The sequence below is a fragment of the Zonotrichia albicollis genome, chromosome 4 (assembly GCF_047830755.1).
Source record: "Zonotrichia albicollis isolate bZonAlb1 chromosome 4, bZonAlb1.hap1, whole genome shotgun sequence".
NCBI classification, from domain to species: Eukaryota; Metazoa; Chordata; class Aves; order Passeriformes; family Passerellidae; genus Zonotrichia; species Zonotrichia albicollis.
The window spans coordinates 62307872-62327036 of NC_133822.1; the positions used below are offsets into that span (position 1 = coordinate 62307872).

At 39.1% G+C, this 19165-nt stretch overlaps 1 protein-coding gene across 1 annotated transcript in view; it reads right to left on the bottom strand.

The window, feature by feature from the left end:
* Positions 1 to 19165, bottom strand: part of SLC13A1 (solute carrier family 13 member 1) — a 25763-nt gene continuing 6598 nt past the window's right edge. Inside the window, exons 5-16 of the mRNA XM_074539975.1 lie at positions 16145 to 16332; positions 15494 to 15551; positions 15338 to 15404; positions 14705 to 14868; positions 12988 to 13107; positions 11697 to 11795; positions 11506 to 11607; positions 5652 to 5755; positions 3727 to 3836; positions 2915 to 3076; positions 592 to 729; positions 1 to 494 (exon numbers count right to left, since the gene is read on the bottom strand). Coding sequence (XP_074396076.1) covers positions 351 to 494; positions 592 to 729; positions 2915 to 3076; positions 3727 to 3836; positions 5652 to 5755; positions 11506 to 11607; positions 11697 to 11795; positions 12988 to 13107; positions 14705 to 14868; positions 15338 to 15404; positions 15494 to 15551; positions 16145 to 16332 — 1456 coding nt within the window. The 3' untranslated portion in view covers positions 1 to 350. The remainder of the gene's footprint in view (positions 495 to 591; positions 730 to 2914; positions 3077 to 3726; positions 3837 to 5651; positions 5756 to 11505; positions 11608 to 11696; positions 11796 to 12987; positions 13108 to 14704; positions 14869 to 15337; positions 15405 to 15493; positions 15552 to 16144; positions 16333 to 19165) is intronic.

Below are 19165 nucleotides of genomic sequence, written 5' to 3' on the forward strand. Positions count from 1 at the left end.
AAAAAGTAATAACAAGGATTTTTATTTGAAATAATAAATTCTAAATTTCGTTATTCTGCTACCCTGAGAATGGGGGCAAATTGCCCGTGATAATGGCTATGCACATTTATTTTTTCCTTCATAACATGAAGATATAAAAATTCAGACTAGCTGAACTAGATTAGAAACCTGATCTAACTATGATCTTTAGAAAGTCTAGCACTCTTCCTGATTAGACTCTCAGACTGGATCATCAGTCTCTAGGACTGTGTAATACAGCATTTATAGTAATGTAGATCCTTATAATTGTGGTGACTGAAAGCATTTTAAGTGACTCACCACATGTGAGAAAATAAAAGGAAACTTCTTTTTTACAGCCCAGTGCCATTTGTAGATGGGATGCTGGGTACCCAGCTTGGGTAAGTATAGAGATCAAATATAGGCACTATCCATGTCATGATCCCAAGCATAACTACAGCAACTCCGATGATGTTAATGCCCAAGCCAGCTTTCACCTAAAGAGGAAAAGGAAAGCAGAAACATACATCAAGACAATGAATAAAAATTTTTGAATGCCAAAAATCCCCTTTAGGACTTTTGCTTAAAACTCACCATGTCCATAATAGTTAAATGACCATATGAAAACACGATGGCATTGGCTGGGTTTGCTACAGGAAGCAGGAATGCAAAGGAAGTACACAAGGTAGCAGGTATCAAAATGAAGAGTGGGTTCACATGAATGGCTTCAGCCTACCAAAAAAATGAAAGAGAGTACAGCTGTCACGGGATGCATTTGCCAAATTAAATACAGAAATATAAACTTCCTATATTAACACAAGTGAAATCTGAATTGAACTACCAGTTTAAATAGTGACAAAACACCTTTTTTGGTAAATCGTTTTTTAAGAACATTGCACAGGCATGAAAAACAAAACCACTGCAAGATGATAAAGCTGAATTTATATATGATACATTACTGATGATCTGGATGAAGGGATTGCATGTACTCTCAGTAAAGGTATGAATGACACTACATTGGGGGGTGTTGATCTGCTGGAGAGTAGGAAGGCTCTGCAGAGGATCTGGACAGACTGGATTGATAAGGTTTAACAAGACTAAATGCTAGGTCCTGCCCTAGGGTCACAACAATTGCAGGCAGTTCCACAGGCTGGGGGCAGGCTGCAAAGGTGCCTGGTGGAAAAGGACGTGGCTGTGTTGGTTGATGGGACATGAACATGATCCAGTGTGTGCCCAGGTGGCCAAGAAGGCCATTGCCATCCTGGCCTGTATCAGCAACAGTGTGGCCAGCAGGACCAGGCAGGGTTTGTCCCCCTGTACTCAGCACTGTTGTGGCCACACTTTGAGTGCTGTGTCCAGCTCTGAACCTCTCACTACAAGAAAGACGTTGAGGGGCTGGAGCGTGTCCAGAGGAAGGCAGTGGAGCTGGGGAAGGGCTGGAAGCACAAGTCCTTATAAAGAGCACCTGAAGGGGGTGAGGGTGGTCAGCCTGGGGAAAGGCATCTCAGGAAAAACATTATCACTCTCTACAACTCCCTGAAAGGAGGACTCAGTCTCTTCTCCCAGACAATAGCAATAGGACAAGGAAATGGCCTCAAACTGCACCAAGGGAGGTTCAGGTTGGACATTGGGAAGAATTTCTTTAGTGAAAGAGTTGTTAAACATTGGAATGGACTTCCCGTGGAGGTGGTGGAGTCATCATCTGTGGAAGTGTCCAAAAAACAATTGGATGGAGCACTTAGTGTCATGGTTATTTGACAAAGTGGTCATCAGTCAAAGATTGAACATGATGCTCTCACAAATCTTTTCCAACCGAATTGATTCTGTAATTCTTGGAAAAGAGGACTAACATTTCTTTCAAAGAAAAAGGCATTGGTATGTGTCAAGGCTGGCCAGGAGGAAAAACTACAGATGAGAAGACAAGAAGTTTTGAAGAAGAAAGAATCAGATGTTTTGATAAAGATGATGAGAAGAAAGAACATAATTGATCTAAGGACAGAAGAAATGTGAATTACAAAGCACATCTATTAGCCTTCTCTTCTCTTTGTGACAACCTGGAGTGTTAACCATTTTTGCAGAAGATGCAGTCTGGAAGAAACCGTAAGAGAACTGTCCTTTTAAGAGTTTCAAATATTCACAAATAGTAAAGACAGCATCAATTTTCACATCTTGAACTATACTGGAGTTTTCTGAGGTAATTTCCTTCACAGTGGCTTGTATGTTTTGCATTTGTGCTGAACACAGTGTTGACAATATTTTCTCCTGGCTGAGCAGTACTTACACAGAGCAAAGGCCTTTCCTATTTTTCTCACTGCCACAGTGATGAGAGGCTGGGGTGGAATTGGCAGGAGGCATAGGACAGCTGACCCCAGCTGACCAAGGGATATTCCTTACCGTATGGCATCATCCTCAGTGTATAAAGCAGGGGGAGTTTGGTGTGGTGGCATTTCTTACCTCGAGTTACTGTCATGTGTGATGGGGCCCTGCTCTCCTGGAGATGGCTGAACAGCAGCCTGCCCAGGGGAAGCAGTGAATTAACTACTTGTTGTGTTTTGTTTACACATGGGGCTTTTGCTTTCCCTGTTAAATTGTCTTCATCTGAACCCACGAATTTTCTAGCTTTTCCCCTTCTAATTCTGTCCAGGACCCCTCTGGTGTGGGAGTGAGTGAGCAGCTGCCTATGGCTTGATTGCCATCTGGGTTTAATCCATAAAATGAACTTTTATCTAATTTTACTAATTTTTCAGCATCTCCTGGTAAAAACACCTAAAGCAACCAAATATACAATGCACAATACAGGACAGCAAAAAACCTGAAGTATTTTACTGAGACTTTTTAAAACCACTTCTTTGAGCAGCCGCATTACTACATAGGTGATAGAGTAGATTCTGATTAAAAATAAGCTTGTTATACTCACCAAAGGAGATAGTATGGGCAAAAAGATCGTAATGGTAGCTGGATTGCTAGCTACTTCTGTTACTGTAGTGACAATAAGGCAGGATATCAGGATAATCAGCCACAAGGGTAATGATCCTAGAGGTGTCAATTTACTTGCTACCCACTCAGAAAGTTTTGAAACCTGCATTAGGAATGTGAGAACATGATTATGTTTAGCAAGTCACTGAAAGGAAAATTTTTTAAATGATATATAAACAGAACTTATCTGCTAATAGTGAAGTATTTAGGTAAAAGAGAAAAATCTGAAATATTTTCTATATTTCTACCACGTGTTTTTAAGACTTTTTTTCTAATTCAATGGTGCTCTATAGGAGCCCAGGCAAACTATATTCCATTTATTTATATTTGCATCTCTGAGATGGTTAGAGGAGTCTTAATCAGAAAATGGTAGTACGAGTATATTAGGCTTCATAACCAGAGTCTAAGTCCAAAGCTGCTTGATTTACTGGAGTAACCATCAGGCTCCACATGGGAGTTATCTCAGTGACATTAAGGCTTTGGAAACAGTGTGTTGTCACAACCCCTGCCCCCATCAGATCTGCATTAAATAAGAAACAGTAGTCATCACTGTGCATAGTCTTGGAAAACAGGAAACTTCTTTTTCTCTAAACCTGCTTTCTGAACATCTTGAATATTCATCACATTTATCCTGTTCAATGTTGCTACAGAATAACTTGCTAAAACAAGAGAATAACTGTGAATTCACTGCATGTCTGAATTGCTCTTGATTGGGTCACATTATTTGTTCAGTACTTCTATAAATTGCATTACCTCGCAGCCGTCTGCCAGTGCAAACCCGCCACCAACAAGAATAGCTATTTCCCAGGGCATGCATGACTGAAATTCCTTCCAAGTAATCAGTGGAATGTAACCAGAAACAGCTAGAGGAAAAAAAAATAATATATATATAACCCCCCAACCAACATTTAAAAACATATTGTCAAGCTCTTGAAATAATCTCCCTGAGGAAGTACTTGGGAAAAATTCAAAGACAAAAAGCTCATCATTGTAACATGAACAAGGTCTCTGACCGAAACAACCTGCACTTCCTGGTACAGATCTTTGACAGGGGAAAACTGTCATGGCATGGAAACATTAGAGCTGTGATGGTTACCACCAGTGGAGCACTGGTCCCTTTCCCCTCCTTCCCATGTGGAAGAGAGGTGTAGGATACCAATGGGTTTTATTTATTCAGTAAAACTTCACTATTCAGGCAGATTGCTGAGCCAATGCTGTTTCACTTAAACTCATTTAGGTTCTGACCTTCTGTCCTGGATTGCCAAGCAAATTGTATTCTATTTGCCTTCTGTATGGCAGTTGTCTTCTGTTAAGTGGGCAGTTTTCCTTATCTCTTCCGCAATCACTCCTCCCTCTGGGAAGACATCTGCCGATAACAGGCTACTGAATGTCACTGCATGACTGATAAGAGCTACAGCATCCCATTGTGAGATGCTCCACCCAGAGGGAGGAGCCAAGCATTCCTACCTGGATATAATCTTTGTAGTAGGAATCCTTGTAAAATATATGTATTGTGTAAGTGGCTGTGCCCCAATCCTAGTTGTTCTAAATGAGCTACAGCTGTGATGTACTTAATTGGACTGCAGCTGTAGCTAATGAAGATAACTGGGATAAAAGGGGCTGGGCTTTCTGGTCAGGGAGAGCCTTGGAGGAGCCCTGGCAAAGCAGCAAGACAACACTGCTGAGAAGACCTGCTCATAAGGTATGGGACGCTAGAAATAATATAGTAGTAATATGAATACAATAATCTTGAGGTTCTGGAACACCAGCATAGCCTCTCCACTGGACTTCCCAGAGGAACAGCTGCCTCTTCTGCTGGATCTTCGGAGGAAGACTACACTTTTCCACAGGATCGCTGCTCCAACAGAACCACACCTGACACTCCAGGAGGACTGCAGCCACAATTCCAATTGGATTGCTACCAACACCCTGACCAACTGGGTGTCAGGTTGTATTCTGACTCTGTCAGTGTGGTTTTAGTTTACTGCATTGTTTATTTTCTGGATTTTTTTTATTTTCTTCCCTAATAAAGAACTGTTATTCCTGCTTCCATATGTTTGCCTGAGAGCCCCGCTTAATTTCAAATTTACAACCATTCAGAGAGAGAGGGTTTACATTTTCCATTTCAGGGGAGGAGCCTGCCTTCAATAGCACACACCTGTTTTTCCAAACCAAGACACCCTCCGTTCTCTGGGAACCCCTAGATCCCGTTGTTTTCAGCAGCACAACTAAATGCTTAAAGAGGATGAGCCAGAGGCATGCTTTAAACAAAAAAATCCATTTTGAAGAGGAAAAATTACATGATAATGAATTAATGTACTATTTTGGGTTTTATAGGGTACCCTAATCAAGCAGTAACATTTTCAAAACATGAGCCTAGCCCTGCTCCATGCAGCCCATTTCAAAGCCCATTGCAGTGAGTGGGCAGGAGGTTTCCATTGGTGTCCATGGGTACAGGTAACACCTTCCTGCACAGCACTGGCTCCTGCCGCTCACATTGTATAATTGTTGGCACTGACTTCCAGGTCAGATGCTTAACCCCCCAGTGCTTTATACCCTCTATTATGACTTCAGCATTAGTATTTAACTACATTCCTCTAACCAGTGCAATAAATTACATTTACAGTAGCATCTTAGATACCTTATTATAGTAACATCAACATCAAATTATACTCAACTGTTTTCTCCATTCGATGTCCTATGCAATGTTTTTGCTGGAATAATAAAGAACAGGAGGCCTATCACTAAGGCAGCTGTTGAATCCGTAATATAGCTTTTATATCTATGGAAAAATCAACAACAAAAAAAACCAGATAAATATATATAGTCAGGAGAAGGAGGGGAGGATAGAGTAGCAGGAAAGCCCACAGTCTGCTATGGACTGACCACAACCCTCTATTCCTCATCCCTTGCACCATTAGGTATGGTGGAAAGAAGCAGAGGAGTCAGGTTGAGCCTGGAAAAATAGGATCAGGGGAAAGAGCTTTAGTTTCTATCTTTGTTTCTCACCATCCAACTCCATTTTTAACTTGCAGTTAAATTAATTTTTCCCATATCAAGTCTGCCCATAGTGGTAACTGATAAGCAATCATTTATCCCTATTTTTATCCTGACCCAAAAGCTTTTTGACCTTATTTTATCCCCTTTCCTGTTGAGGAGAGGAAGTGACAAAGTCATTGGGTGGGTACCTGGCAGACAATCAAGGTCAGCTCCTTTGATCTATAGAAATTATTGGTGGAGACCCTATAAATTCATAAATAACCATCTCAAGTAAGCATGTGTTATTTTGCCATACAGAAATTAGCTGGTGGAGGGGGATATTCAGAAGTAGCTGATGCTTAGATAACTAGCTTTCACAGTTTAATGATAAATTTAATAATTTTAATGTGCGCTGCAATAGATTCTGTTTAAGAGGCCTTAAAGAACACAGTGCATACCAACAAGGGGGATTTTCTAGGTGAGGAAAGGCAGCAGAACTTTATCATCCTCCTATGGCTGTTGTTAGTAGGGTCACAGTCACGAGGGTTGTGTTTGTTTTGGTCATTTCCAGTACCTAAGAACTGTTTGCACTACTGTGTCTTAAAGTGCTTCAATATCCTAACTTGTAAAGAGTAGCACCAAGATCAGACAAGGTGCCAAGCTGAGCTTTAAGTCCATTTTAACACAAGTCTGTTAACCAATGTTAGCTGATGACATATCCCAGCCTGTCTTATTTCAGTCAAGATGGCCATTAAAATGAATAGAAATTTTACTGAAGAAAGCTAAGCAAACATTTTCTTAACCTTGTTATTTTTTTCTATTTTCTGTAAGTTCTTCTGTAAGATTTTCTGAAGCAACACACCAATATATTTGTTCTCTCAGCCTCAGACCATATGCTTTCTAAATATTCAGCTACAGTAGGTCCAATAATAACTTCCCATCAGATCTTCCCAGCAGCTTAATGTTTTGTACTGAACCAGAGCTTCTCACTGAAAGCAAAAACCAATTCTCTCAGTGATACACTGCAAATATCTAGTCCTTTGATTTGTTAGGTGAAATTCAAACAAAACCTTATTATGCAAACCTGACTTACACCAAAACCAGCATAATTTTAGCTAACACTGTCACAAAATGAAGATGCCCTAGAAGTTGAAGTGATTCTCTCATATTTTTTGTCTCCTGCTTCCTAGACTCTGCCTGCATAGAAAATACATTTTAAAAAAAAGTTACTATATTTTTCTGGTTTCTTAAGGCAGGAGGTTCTGCCTGTATATCATCTTTAGCCTAGGACCAGATGCACCAGGTCTAGAGATATAAAATCTCTTCCTCTTGGCTCCTGTCCTACATTCTTCTAAGGCTTGCTAGAAGTTTTGAAGGAAAGTGAGATCTAGATACAGAAACAATCCATGCTGTCACTTTCCTCTAGGCAGCTCCATTTTCATATAATGGTTGAGTTTGAAAGGGGCCTCAGGAGGTTGTCTGGGCCAACCCCCTCTGCTCAGGCAGGGTCACTCTGAGCCAGCTGCCCAGGACTATGTTCAGACAGTTTTTTTAATATCTCCAAAGATGGGAAATCAAAAACCTCTCTGGATCACTATCACAGGTGAAAAACATCTCCTGATGTTCAGGAGGTAACCTGTAAGTTTAATTTTGTGCCCATTGTCTCTCATCCTGTCTCTCATCCTGTCACTGAGCCCCACTGAGAAGAGCCTGACTCTTTCCTCTTTGCTCTCTCTCCTGTAGTTTTAAACATTGTCAAGGCGAGCCTGCAGCCCCCTTCCTGCAGGGATTGTTCCTCTCCAGGTGCAGGACTCTGCACTTACTCTAGCTGAACTAGGGAGTGCAACTTTTTGCTCACAAACTCAGTATTCCTGATGCCAAACAGCATTCTCAAAAAACCTACTTGAGACACACACAACACCCTACCACCAGTCAAACTATTATGAGGACACACATGATGTCATTTCAAACAGAAGATTTTCAATCATTATCAAATTTTGAGATAAACGTTTTTTAAAGCCTATTTATCCAAGTTGTAATACAACTGCACATACAACATCTATCTGCTTATGGGACTGCAAATCTGATTGTGCTATAAGGAAGCAAAAAACCTGTTGATTCAAGAGATCTCACTCCAGCTGAGATTATAGTAGAGAACATGGCTGTGGACAGAAATACATAGTGATCTTGTATTAGAAGTAAAGAAAGCAATAAATCATGAAGAAAGCAATACGGTACATCCAGGCAATAATCTGTGGAAGAGTGAGGGAAGCCTACCTTGCCTACATCAGCTGTAATCAGCTGCAGCTCAGTGTTGAACTTTCTGTTTCTTATGAGGATCATAAACCCAAAGGCCAAAGGCCAACCTGGAACTGCTCTAATTGAAGCTAATACCCGGCAGCCTGGAATCAGACCAGGACAGAGAAGGAAACTGCTGTAGCAGAAATGATGTGTGATCATGTGCTGTCAACAGATGGGGAGGAAGCAGGCATTTTTACCCTGTGCTGTTCTCTGTAGTGTTATACAATATTTATTAAAACATCCTGCCGTCCGCTCATAGAAGGAGGTAACGGGTGCAAGGCAGAACCGCAAAGGAAGGATTAGACTTTAATAAATATACATTTTTTTCTAAAAAAAACGAACTGGTAGAAGTAATGTATTTTTGAAAGGCACCTGATAAAACTGGAAATAATGGGCTCTACTCAATACTGCTACAGCAGAAGTGTGGATTAAAAACTTGCTGACAGTACAAAAAGTAGCTCTTAAGAGGTATGAAGGCAGCATAAATAAAAAGTGGTATTCCTGCTGGGATTTCAAAAGTATCAGTGTTTGCATATTAAAGGGATACTCAGTAACATGATGGTGCACACAAATGTCTGATGACATGGGTGGTGACAGTGATGGGAAATTTTCTTTGAAACAAAGATTTAAGTATTTAATTTAGTTCATCAAGCAAAGCTTATAAGGCGATATAATCACAAGATACATATACTTTTAAAGCACAGAAGATTTTTTTTAAACCAATAGAGAAAGACAAAAATAGATATCTGGAAGCATATTCTGACAGAAAGCAGTATGTTAGTTTGTCTTTTTCAGTTTGACAACAGGCATGACTATCAAGGAAATTAGCAAATTCCAAAATTTGAGGAACCTGGGCTTTGCCACCCTAATATCAAGCCTGGTTTCTTTCTGGAAATTCAGGTTCTGATAAAGTAAATTCCTACTAGGTTTAACACACAGAACAGTGTAACTCTTTTGGTCTTCAGCATGCTAGAATGAAGGATCAGACAGCCCTTTCTGGTTTAAGAACCTGAGGGTGGCGCAATTCCCACCTAATAGGATGCCCTCACTAGTCTCAGAGCAACATTGTGGCTTTTCATACGGTAAAAACTCTTTTCAGGTGGCAGAACTTCCCTTAGGCCTTCTTGAGACTGTGAGATAAAACCCTATGGAAAACAACCACTATCTGATTTCTGTAAGGGGGAGAATATTTCCTTATAGGTGTTTCCTGTAACATAAACTTAAAGAAGTTATGCACATCCCTATCTCTGTACCTAAGTCCAAAGCACTGAGCAATTTTATATGCTCACGCTTAGGGAACAAGTGTGTAAGAGATGTAATCTGCAGTTCAGTGCACTGCTACAAGTCTCTTGGACATCACAGTGTCAGAAATACAGTTCCTAAGATCTGAGGGGTTTTCCCCTCACATTTCTTTGTTGTTGCTCTTGTTTGGTTTGGGTTTTACTTCTAAGAACATGCCTTGCTCACATGTACCTGTGCCAACCTTATGCCCCACTCCTTTATTTTCCCTGAAAAGTTTTGTTGCTCAGAAAGTTTTAACCTAATTTACTGTTTTTGTGCCTGTTAATACAATTGATAAATTAAAGCTATCTAGATATAGTCAGGGTATGAATAGTAAGAAATGCTTTCTTTCCTCTTAAAGTTCATAAGGAAAGCTTTGTTTCTCTTCAGGTTAGCTCACCCAAATTACAACATAATTTGGCCTAGTGTGCATGACACATGCTTGCAGTTCCTTCCAAGGGCAACATTAGAGGGCATCCACAAATAACATCCCTGTGTAGAACCTGTAACCCTGCTCATTTTTGAGAATGTTCTGTTTTTCTCTACCAATGAACAAAATCCTCAGACAATGATAACCAGCTTCAAATAGGAATATGTAGCTCTCTGGATGAAAAAAAGTCATTTGAACCCTAAGTCAAATATTTGAAAGGTTTTTTACATTGCCTTGTATTTCAGTTTAATATGTAGTTCTTTAGACAATGCTGGGTAAGCTGTGGGTGTTAATAGGAAGAAGGAAGAAAAGCCAACCCAGCCTGATTGCTTGGCTAGCTGATAATTTAATTAGGTCACCACTCCAATACCCTTTAAAGAGTGTAGTGTTTTATATGAGACAGTGATCATCAGCTCTGCTGTTGTTATAAGAGAAAAACAAATGTTCCTTTTCATTTTTTTCCTGATGATTAAAAGTAAATAATTTTAAACTAATCTTAGTTTTTAATGGACTTTTTAATGGTATGGTTTTTTTGCTAAATAATTTTGTGTTACAGTTTAAATGTTCAAAGTGCTACAATTATTCCTTGTGACACTACCTCCCAGACTTTATGGAAGAGCACTGGGAAGGTGTGTAAGTGGTGGAAATATACTTAAAGAGAGAAGGCATGAGGTATGTGTGTTCACGTGTCATTTATCACAAACACACAGGAAAACAAAATGGAAAATTACCCTTCTAGTCTAGAGTTGGTCTTTGGGATAACTAGTAATGAATGTTAAACCCATAGGGACTTAAACAGCATTAAGTCCCACTTCTCCCAATCCTGCAACTACTTCCCACCACTCCATGGCAAAACTTGAAACTTTATCACAGAAAAACAGAACTGAAATTACAGTAATTGCAGCAAGAGAAAAGGAGATATCATATAAGTAATATACTTAATATAAGTTCCTGTAAGACTGATTACTTAGGGAAAGAAATCCAGATGATCCTGGAAAAGTTGCAGCAGAAAACAAAAAAACCCCTACAATAGTTCTTGACTTTTTGGTATTCAGCTAAACTATGACTTTAAGGGAGTTATGTATGAATGCACAGTAATTTATATCATTAATTTCAGCTGTCAAAGCAGAGGATGTTGGCCTGTATGCATATAAGTGTGCTGTCACTAAGGGAAGTAGATCAAAAAATCCTAACCAGATCTATTCTTTGAATTTCACACTGGAAGTGAGGTACTTTGGCATGAAAGTACCTTTGGCATTCTCCCCCACCATATTAAGCCAAAAATCTTGTACCGATCCCTCTTAGGAGGCACTTTAATTTATCCTATAACAGGTTTTACACATTTCAACTATTGCTCACATATATATGTGAAGTTGCTGGAGTTTATCTTCTGTATGCACTACAAAGGTTTGCAACAAGTTTGGCCTGGCATATTTCTGAAATATTGAAAGTATTTTAATTTTTGAAAATTGGTTAGAAAAGAAGGTATATAGTTAAGGTACAGTACAGTTCTTTTCGGTTTATTAAAAGAGACCACTTACTTTGGGAAAAGTGAAGACCATCCTGGGATGAAGCCAGGATCTCTGGTGAACCACAGGAGGGTCATTAGAATGAACAGGACAAGTGTAACAATTTCTGGGTAGCTATAGCAGAAGTAGAATGAATTATAAATTTTCCTGAATTGACATTTAGATTTACCTGCTCTTGTTTGCAGATTTATAGTTTGAAATACCTAATTGGTCCAAGTTTCTTGTACTCCTCCTGAATCACCTGTGATGAGGCCTCTTCTCTAGCTGTTTTCTTCTTGCCACACTTGAACATGTTTTTTAAACTGGAATATAAAGCAGCAATATTGAATGATGAGATATTCGTGTATAAAGAAAAAACTGTCCAGCTTTTCCAGTTACCAATAGCACTTGAAAAATGCATATTTGTCACTTTACAATGCAGTATCTCCCATTTAGTTATTACACACCAAACTGAGCATATTGGAATTAATTGACAAAGCCCAGTGGGAAACTGACAGAGGCAGCAACAAAATGCGTTCTCTTATTGACCAACTCATTTGGCCAGGAAGGATGAAACTTTAACCATGTGAACTAATTGAAAGAATTAAATACATAACTCTCTTTAATGGGAGTCTCTTTAAATCTATGGCTTTGCTTTACTTTGTTTTTGAATGAAAAGGTTTTTCTCACATGAGAAGATTACATATTGATCAGCAGGGTATTTGCTATAAGCCAGGTTTTCATTCTTGGATAAGTCTCTTATACAAAGTTAAAAAGAACATTATCAAAACAATCAAGAAAAATGAAACTATAAATGTTCACATACAGAGTGGTAAGCACAGGATGATTCTGTCTGCTTAAAACTAGTCTCACTTTTCATGTCTTGCACCACAAGTGGCCATGTAATTTTGGAAGATTGGTGTCCCACCTGTCTCTCCAGTGAACTCATGGAGAAAAAGGCTTTGAAGGACCATCCCAAAAGACATATTGTCCTCTCCAAAACCATAAAAGCCCAAGCTGTGTGGAGAAACAGAAACCCTACCATACCACCAGATATAGATTTAAGAAAAGCAGAAGTTTCTTACCTCACATTTACAAATACAGCCATCTAGTTTATAACAGACATTGTTCAAGTATTCAAACAAATTCAAACTCCAATAAAGGATGCATTCCTATGACTCTTCCAGTTAAAAAAAAGCATATGATTTCAGTATTCTTTTGTCTTGCACTGACTAATGACTCTGTGTGTATATTATAAAGAAGTGAGTCCATTTGTGGTGTGGACTTTTCACATTGGACTGAATAGTCTAGGATTCTTATTTTAGAAAATTTTTGTCCATCTGGAGATTGAGCCATATAAATCAAGGTCACAAAATCACTGTTGCTGCATTTTCTTCCTATTGAGCCTAAGGAAAAGGCTCAATATATATTAAGCTAAGATGCAATATTTATTCCTGGTAAAAAAAAAATTTATATCAATAACTTTTATTTCTATTGATTATACTGTTCACTTACTCAAACCCAAGGAAAAGCCACTGGAGCCAGAGCCAGGAGAGCAGCAGAATAACAACTGCAATGGGGATGGAAAGGACAAACCAGGATCCAAAATTGATGCACTGGCAACCTGGGTAACGTCTGGATGAAAGCAAAAAAAAAGTTTAGTTCACCTTTGCAAAGGAATGAAGACTTGTGAGAATTACCAGAAAGCACTTCTGTGGGAGAATATTTCTGGCTGGCAGCAGACTTCAGCATGAGGTGGTCTGTGGTATCCACTTGCCTCACCCTCCCATCCTCTTCCTGGTCATCATGACCACTACAGGAACTGGCTGTGCCAGTTATTTGGGCAATGGATCAGCAACAGGTCTGGGGATCCAACTCAGACTGAGATGTGTCTAAAGAGAGTTCAGTAGGCAAGGGAGGGCCATACACAGCCTAAGGGCTGTTAGGACTATAAAGAAACAGAACTTGAAAGAAAGGAATTTTTTGAGATGAGAGTTTAGCACAAGAAAATATACTCAAATGAAAAAGCTCCAATGGATGTAGAAGACAACAAAAGAAGCAACACTGAAACTTATTTTGTTTAGTTTTGTACTTGTACTATGTAAGTTGTACGGGGATGAATATTTGTGTAAGTATTTCTAGTAATCTGAAAATTGAATTTAGGTATTCTTCATCTCCAGAGCAAATATCCCTCAGGTAGAATGGATGATCAGTTTAAATGTTTTTTAAAAATAATCTATTACATAGCTCTGGTTGGATTATCTGCTATTGTTGGATTATCTACTACAGGTCTTGCCTGAAGCAAGAATGGGAAAGACACACTGATTTATTTTATAGACCTATTTCCTCTGGAAAATCTACAAGTGTGATTGATTTTAACAATCCTCTTTCTACAGTGATTTAGTGCCAATAACAGTAAACTCTTTGCAGGCAAACTCTAAAAACGCTATCAATAACTGGTATTCAACAGTTTTGTCATGTGCAATACAAAACAGTGGGTGGAGGACAAAAAAGAATTTTGCTTTATTTCAGAATTCAAGTAGGACTATTACTGACAATGGTAGGTTTGCAGAAGAAAAAAAAATGATCAGCAAGAACTATTAGATTCCAAGGGGTTTAGAACTAAATTTGCCAATTTTCTTTTCAAAGTAGTTCTACTTAAGAAAGAAAATGAATATTAGAAAATGCTTTGGAAAACTTAAAACATTGTTCCATTGAATGCAAAGTTTCAGACTGCCTTGAAATTATTTGCTTTTTTTGTTGATTAATGGACCCAGATTTCTAATTTCAGCAGTGCTTAGCCTCTTGAAAGTCTCCTGATGCTCTTTGCTAAGAAGTCTGAACTTATTTCCTGCTGTACTTAAAAATTAATAACAGATCTTTAGATAGTGATTGTTCTGTTCATGCCAAGTATTGCTTTCCTTCTAAGAAAAATCTATCTTTTTCCATGCAGCTACTGAAATTGTAATGTACTACTTAACCAAACAATGGTCATCTTGTTGCATGTGTTGGAAGGTCACTTACAGACTTTCCCAGTGTAAGGCAAATACAAACCTGCAATTTCATTTTATCTCAGTTTAAAAAAAAAATTAGGAAAAGCAATAGAATCAAATAATATCAAAGCAAAGTGCAAGGTTTCTAATGTGTTTTAGGGGAGCCATGTGAGAGCTTAAGAAAGAAAGTTAAACTTCTGGACTAAGAAGAGTACAAATAATGTAATATAGTCTCTTACGAATTGAAGTGCTCAGTAAAAATCAGATTAGTCGATGTTCCTGTGATTGTGGTCAGTCCTCCAATGGTAGCAGAATAGGCCACACATAAACACATCACTTTGAAAATCCCGCTGTATTTGTCCTTTCTGCTTTTTCTCTCTGCTTCAGCAGGTGGTAGGTTCTGCTTAGAAAATATATACACTAATTAATGTATAAGAAGGGCTCATCATCAGGCACAAAAATAGAATTTGAGGATATGTCAGAAGAGCCAGACAATTTACTGGCAGCATAGTTGTCTACAGTGTGTCTTAGTTCACAGTAATACTGGTAATGCAATTATTCATGTAAAGGAAAAGGAGGCAGAGTCAAATCCTGAAGTCCCTTCCATGATCTTAGTCTTTACAGAACTGCCTCTGCCACCTGATATAGAGTTTGTACTCTGGTGAGGTTGCTTTAACTTGTGTGAAATGGGAGGCCCAAACCAGTAATGAAATGGCTATACAAGCAAAGTGTGTACATGTGTCTGACTACATGTATATTTCTTATTCACATGTAACCAACTTCATTACAACCTGTGCCATTTTAGGTATAGCATAGAAGTGCAATTTAGGTTAAAACTAAGCTTCACTGCATAATAAAAATACTTTAAGTACCTGCTCATTTCCTTTTTCATTTTCCTTTTCAACTGTGCATACAGTACTACCCACATTGTTGTTATATCTGGAAAAACAAAGGCATGCATTGTAGCAAACAGATATTCTATTTAGATGAATTCTTAGAACAGAATTTACTAAATCATTAACAATTACCCATTTACTGGTTTTTCTTTCTCTTTCCAATCTGGGCTTTCATGTTCTCCTATATTTTCTGTAAGACAGTGATGCAAAGACAGAAAAGCATTTAAGGGAGTAAAACTGGAAAGGCTCCATCAACATCTCATCCCATGCACTTACTTCACATCATCCCATCAATACATTTGCAAGCACCAATCTCAGGAACAGTTGATTTGTGCCCTACTCCTTCATGACTTCTGTTCCTCAGAATCTGAATCTTCTCATGAGGAGAAATATTCCTAATTTACAATCTAACTGTGAAGGCAATCAGTTTAGATTCAGTAGTCGTTCCAACATTACCCTATAGCTTGAAGAGCTCTTTTCCTGTGCTAACATTTAAGCCTTAGCATTTCTATATGCCTGGAGGCATATTTCCTTCCAGCCATCTTATAGGTGATAAGAGAGGCTGATAAGCCAGCCCCTTCCTGTCTCCCCTCCTCTCATCCAGCTGCCACCTTCTGCATCTGTTCAGTTTTAATTGATCTTTTTGACCATGAGAGAGCTCACACACAGTGACCTGAGAGAAGCCTCACAGTGAAGCAGGAGAAGATGCCAGTACTCCTCTGGCATTTCAGAGCTCCCTCCTGCCCACTGAGGGTGGCAAAGGCAGAACTGCAGCGTGCCTACCGTCCAGCTCCAGGGCTGGGTTGATGGAGCCGTTAGAGCAGGACATCTCCAGCTCATCAGCTTCTGCTTCAGCTCTGATGATCTGCTGAGCTACGGCTTCTACGATTGGCATCACCATGGCAGCGGCAGAGGTGTTGCTGAGCCACATTGACAAGAAAGCACAGCTAACCATGAAACCCAGCGTAAGCCTGGAACAGGAGAGAAGAGTCTGTGACTGCTACAGTAACACCTCCTGTCATCAGTCTATTTAATATAAATGAGAACTTTGTCAACAGAAAAGTTGAAACACTGAAAATTTTAAGATTATAATTCTGAGAACATTTTAGAATTAAAATTGTCTTGATCTAAGACGCTGAAATTATCATATTTTAGAGGTCGAAATATGCTTTAAAGTGAAGCAGAAGCAATAATAATTATTTACAGAATTATACTGTATATGAACCATCTTTGAAGAAAGAACACCATGCATGTAACAAATTCAAATGAGAGTTAAAATGGCTATGCGGCTGACGCTATTAATCTCATATTGTACAGTCTAGGTCAAAACCCTGGAGTTTTCACTTAGTTAAGCTCTCTAGATATACCAGTTTGGTTGTTACAGAAAGAAATTTTTAAAATTCAGAAAGAGGTACAAAACTTAGCTCTTACTCAGAGCACCAAGACAAGCATAGGCATTATTTGAGCTTCAGTAAATGCCATCTTCAATATTAAATGGGAAAGGGAAGGGTCATTACAACTCCGTAATCTGGTCTAGGCTCAACTTTTTGTAGGTTTACTACAAATAGTAATGCAATACACTGAATTGCATCAATGACTGAAAAATCAAACTTTCCATGTTGTATCTGGTGAAATTATATTGTAAATTTAGAATACAGGTCACAATGTTGTTTTTACTGCATTTCTTGGAGCTGGAAATGTGAACAGTCCTCTCAAATCCCTGTTCCAAGGTGCTATCACTGCTATGAAACACCTGCCATACATCATCACAGCAAGAGAACTTAGTGGAGGGATGGTGGTGTTGCACCTTTCTATCAGAAGACTTCTGTGCAATTTGTAAAATTCTTTGTGCAGCCTTGATCAGAAGCTTCACAAAAAAGTCAGTTTTACTTGGTACATGAAACCAATATAGCTATTATATAAAATCATGTAAACATTATTTGATGATGTAAAAACACCATCAAAATATCTCTTGTAGCCTTTCATTTCAGCTAATAGCAACAACATTTCAAACTGGATTTTTTCTCAGTAGGGGAACCTTGTCTTTCCCTGTGCACTTTTAACTGCAGTGATGAAATGATCTATAGACCAGCAAGTCACAGATCTGATTCAGCACAAATTGTCATCAGTAGTGTAAAACCCATTAATTTAGGCAGTTTTGGATTAAGTCTGCAGACAGAAGTTGAGGAAGAATTGTTTCTTATGCAGAAAATACAGGTCAGAATAAGCACACTGAATATGAATTTTCATACTGTAGGAAAATGTCATTTTAGTAGAACTTGCAAGGGGATTTTAAAAGAAAAACCAAATTAAGACATTCACTAATGTATTCTAAAACTATTCATCATAAATTTCCAGCATTAGATGGATTGATGGTCAGGTACAATGGATAGTCAGGTGACCATTTGGTACAATGTGATGGGCTCTACTGAGGGACTCTAAAAATGATTGCAAAATAATAAAATATATCCTATTCTGTTCAGGCCTAGTTTTTCTGCATTATTTTCTCTGTGGCATTGTTAAAAAATATTATGCATGAAATCTTGGATAATTATTCCATTATATCCAACTACAAAGTCACTCTTTGCTTTGTAGTGCAAAAAGCCCAGTATTTTATTTCCCTTGCAGGTTGTATAGATGTATTCACCTTTCTCTGCTAGTCTGCACACTTTACTGCTTAGCTCAAATGACAGAAAGCCTTTAAAGGATTACAGAAAAATCTGGGCTGTGAAAACCCCTTACGATCATCAAGTGCAACCATAAACATAACACTGCCAAGTCCACCACTAAACTATGTTCTGAAGTGCCACATCTACATGTCTTCAAATACCTCCAGGGATGATGACTCAATCACTTCCCTTGGCATCCAGTTCCAATGCCTGACCAACAATTCACTGAAGAAATTTTTCCTATTATCCAATCTAATTCTCCTCTGGCCCAACTTGAAGCTATTTCCTCTTATCCTTTCACTTTTCACCTGGCAGAAGAGGCTGACATTCCCTTGGCTACAGCCTCCTTTCAAGGCAGTTGTAGACAGTGATAAGGTCTCCCCTGAGAAGCTTTTTCTTCAGACTGAACAACCCCAGCTCTCTCAGCTGCTCCTCATAAGACTCATGCTTCAGACCCTTCACCAGCTTCTCCAGACTTGCACCAGCACCTCAATGTCTTTCTTGAAGTGAAGGGTCCAGAACTGAGCACAGGATTTGAGCTACAACCTCACTGGTGTTGAGTACTGGGAGACCATCCCTGTCCTGATCCTGCTGGCCACATATGTCTGATACACATCAGTTTTTCCAGAAGAATACATCATGGAAAATCCAGAAGTCCCCTGCTGTTTTACTTTCACTGCTGCACACTTTCTGGCCTGCAATGCAGAGGTCTCATGCAGTGATGTCTCTGCATTGGCTGGGTGAGGCTGCGGTGTGCACAGGCTGCACCGTGCCTGCCGTGGACACAGCCAATGAGCAGCAGGTGCTGGGAGGTGATCTACCCTCACAGATCATTTAATCCTGCACAGATCATTTCATCATGATCATCATTTCATCCTTTCATCATGACCTTATCATCCCTTTGTCATGACCAGGAAATGTGATAGGTATGAGGGGTGCTTCCTCAGGGTTACAGCTCTGGAGTTGCTTTAGGTATCCTCAGATGCTGGCTTCAGGTTTGACTGTTCACAGCAAGCTCCCCAGCAATGCTCAGCTTAGCACAGCACACCATCCACTTGTCATCTCCCTTTCAACATTTCAGCTAAAAGATGAGAATTTAGGAGTGTTCAAAAGAGAAGTCAAAATAACTAAACCT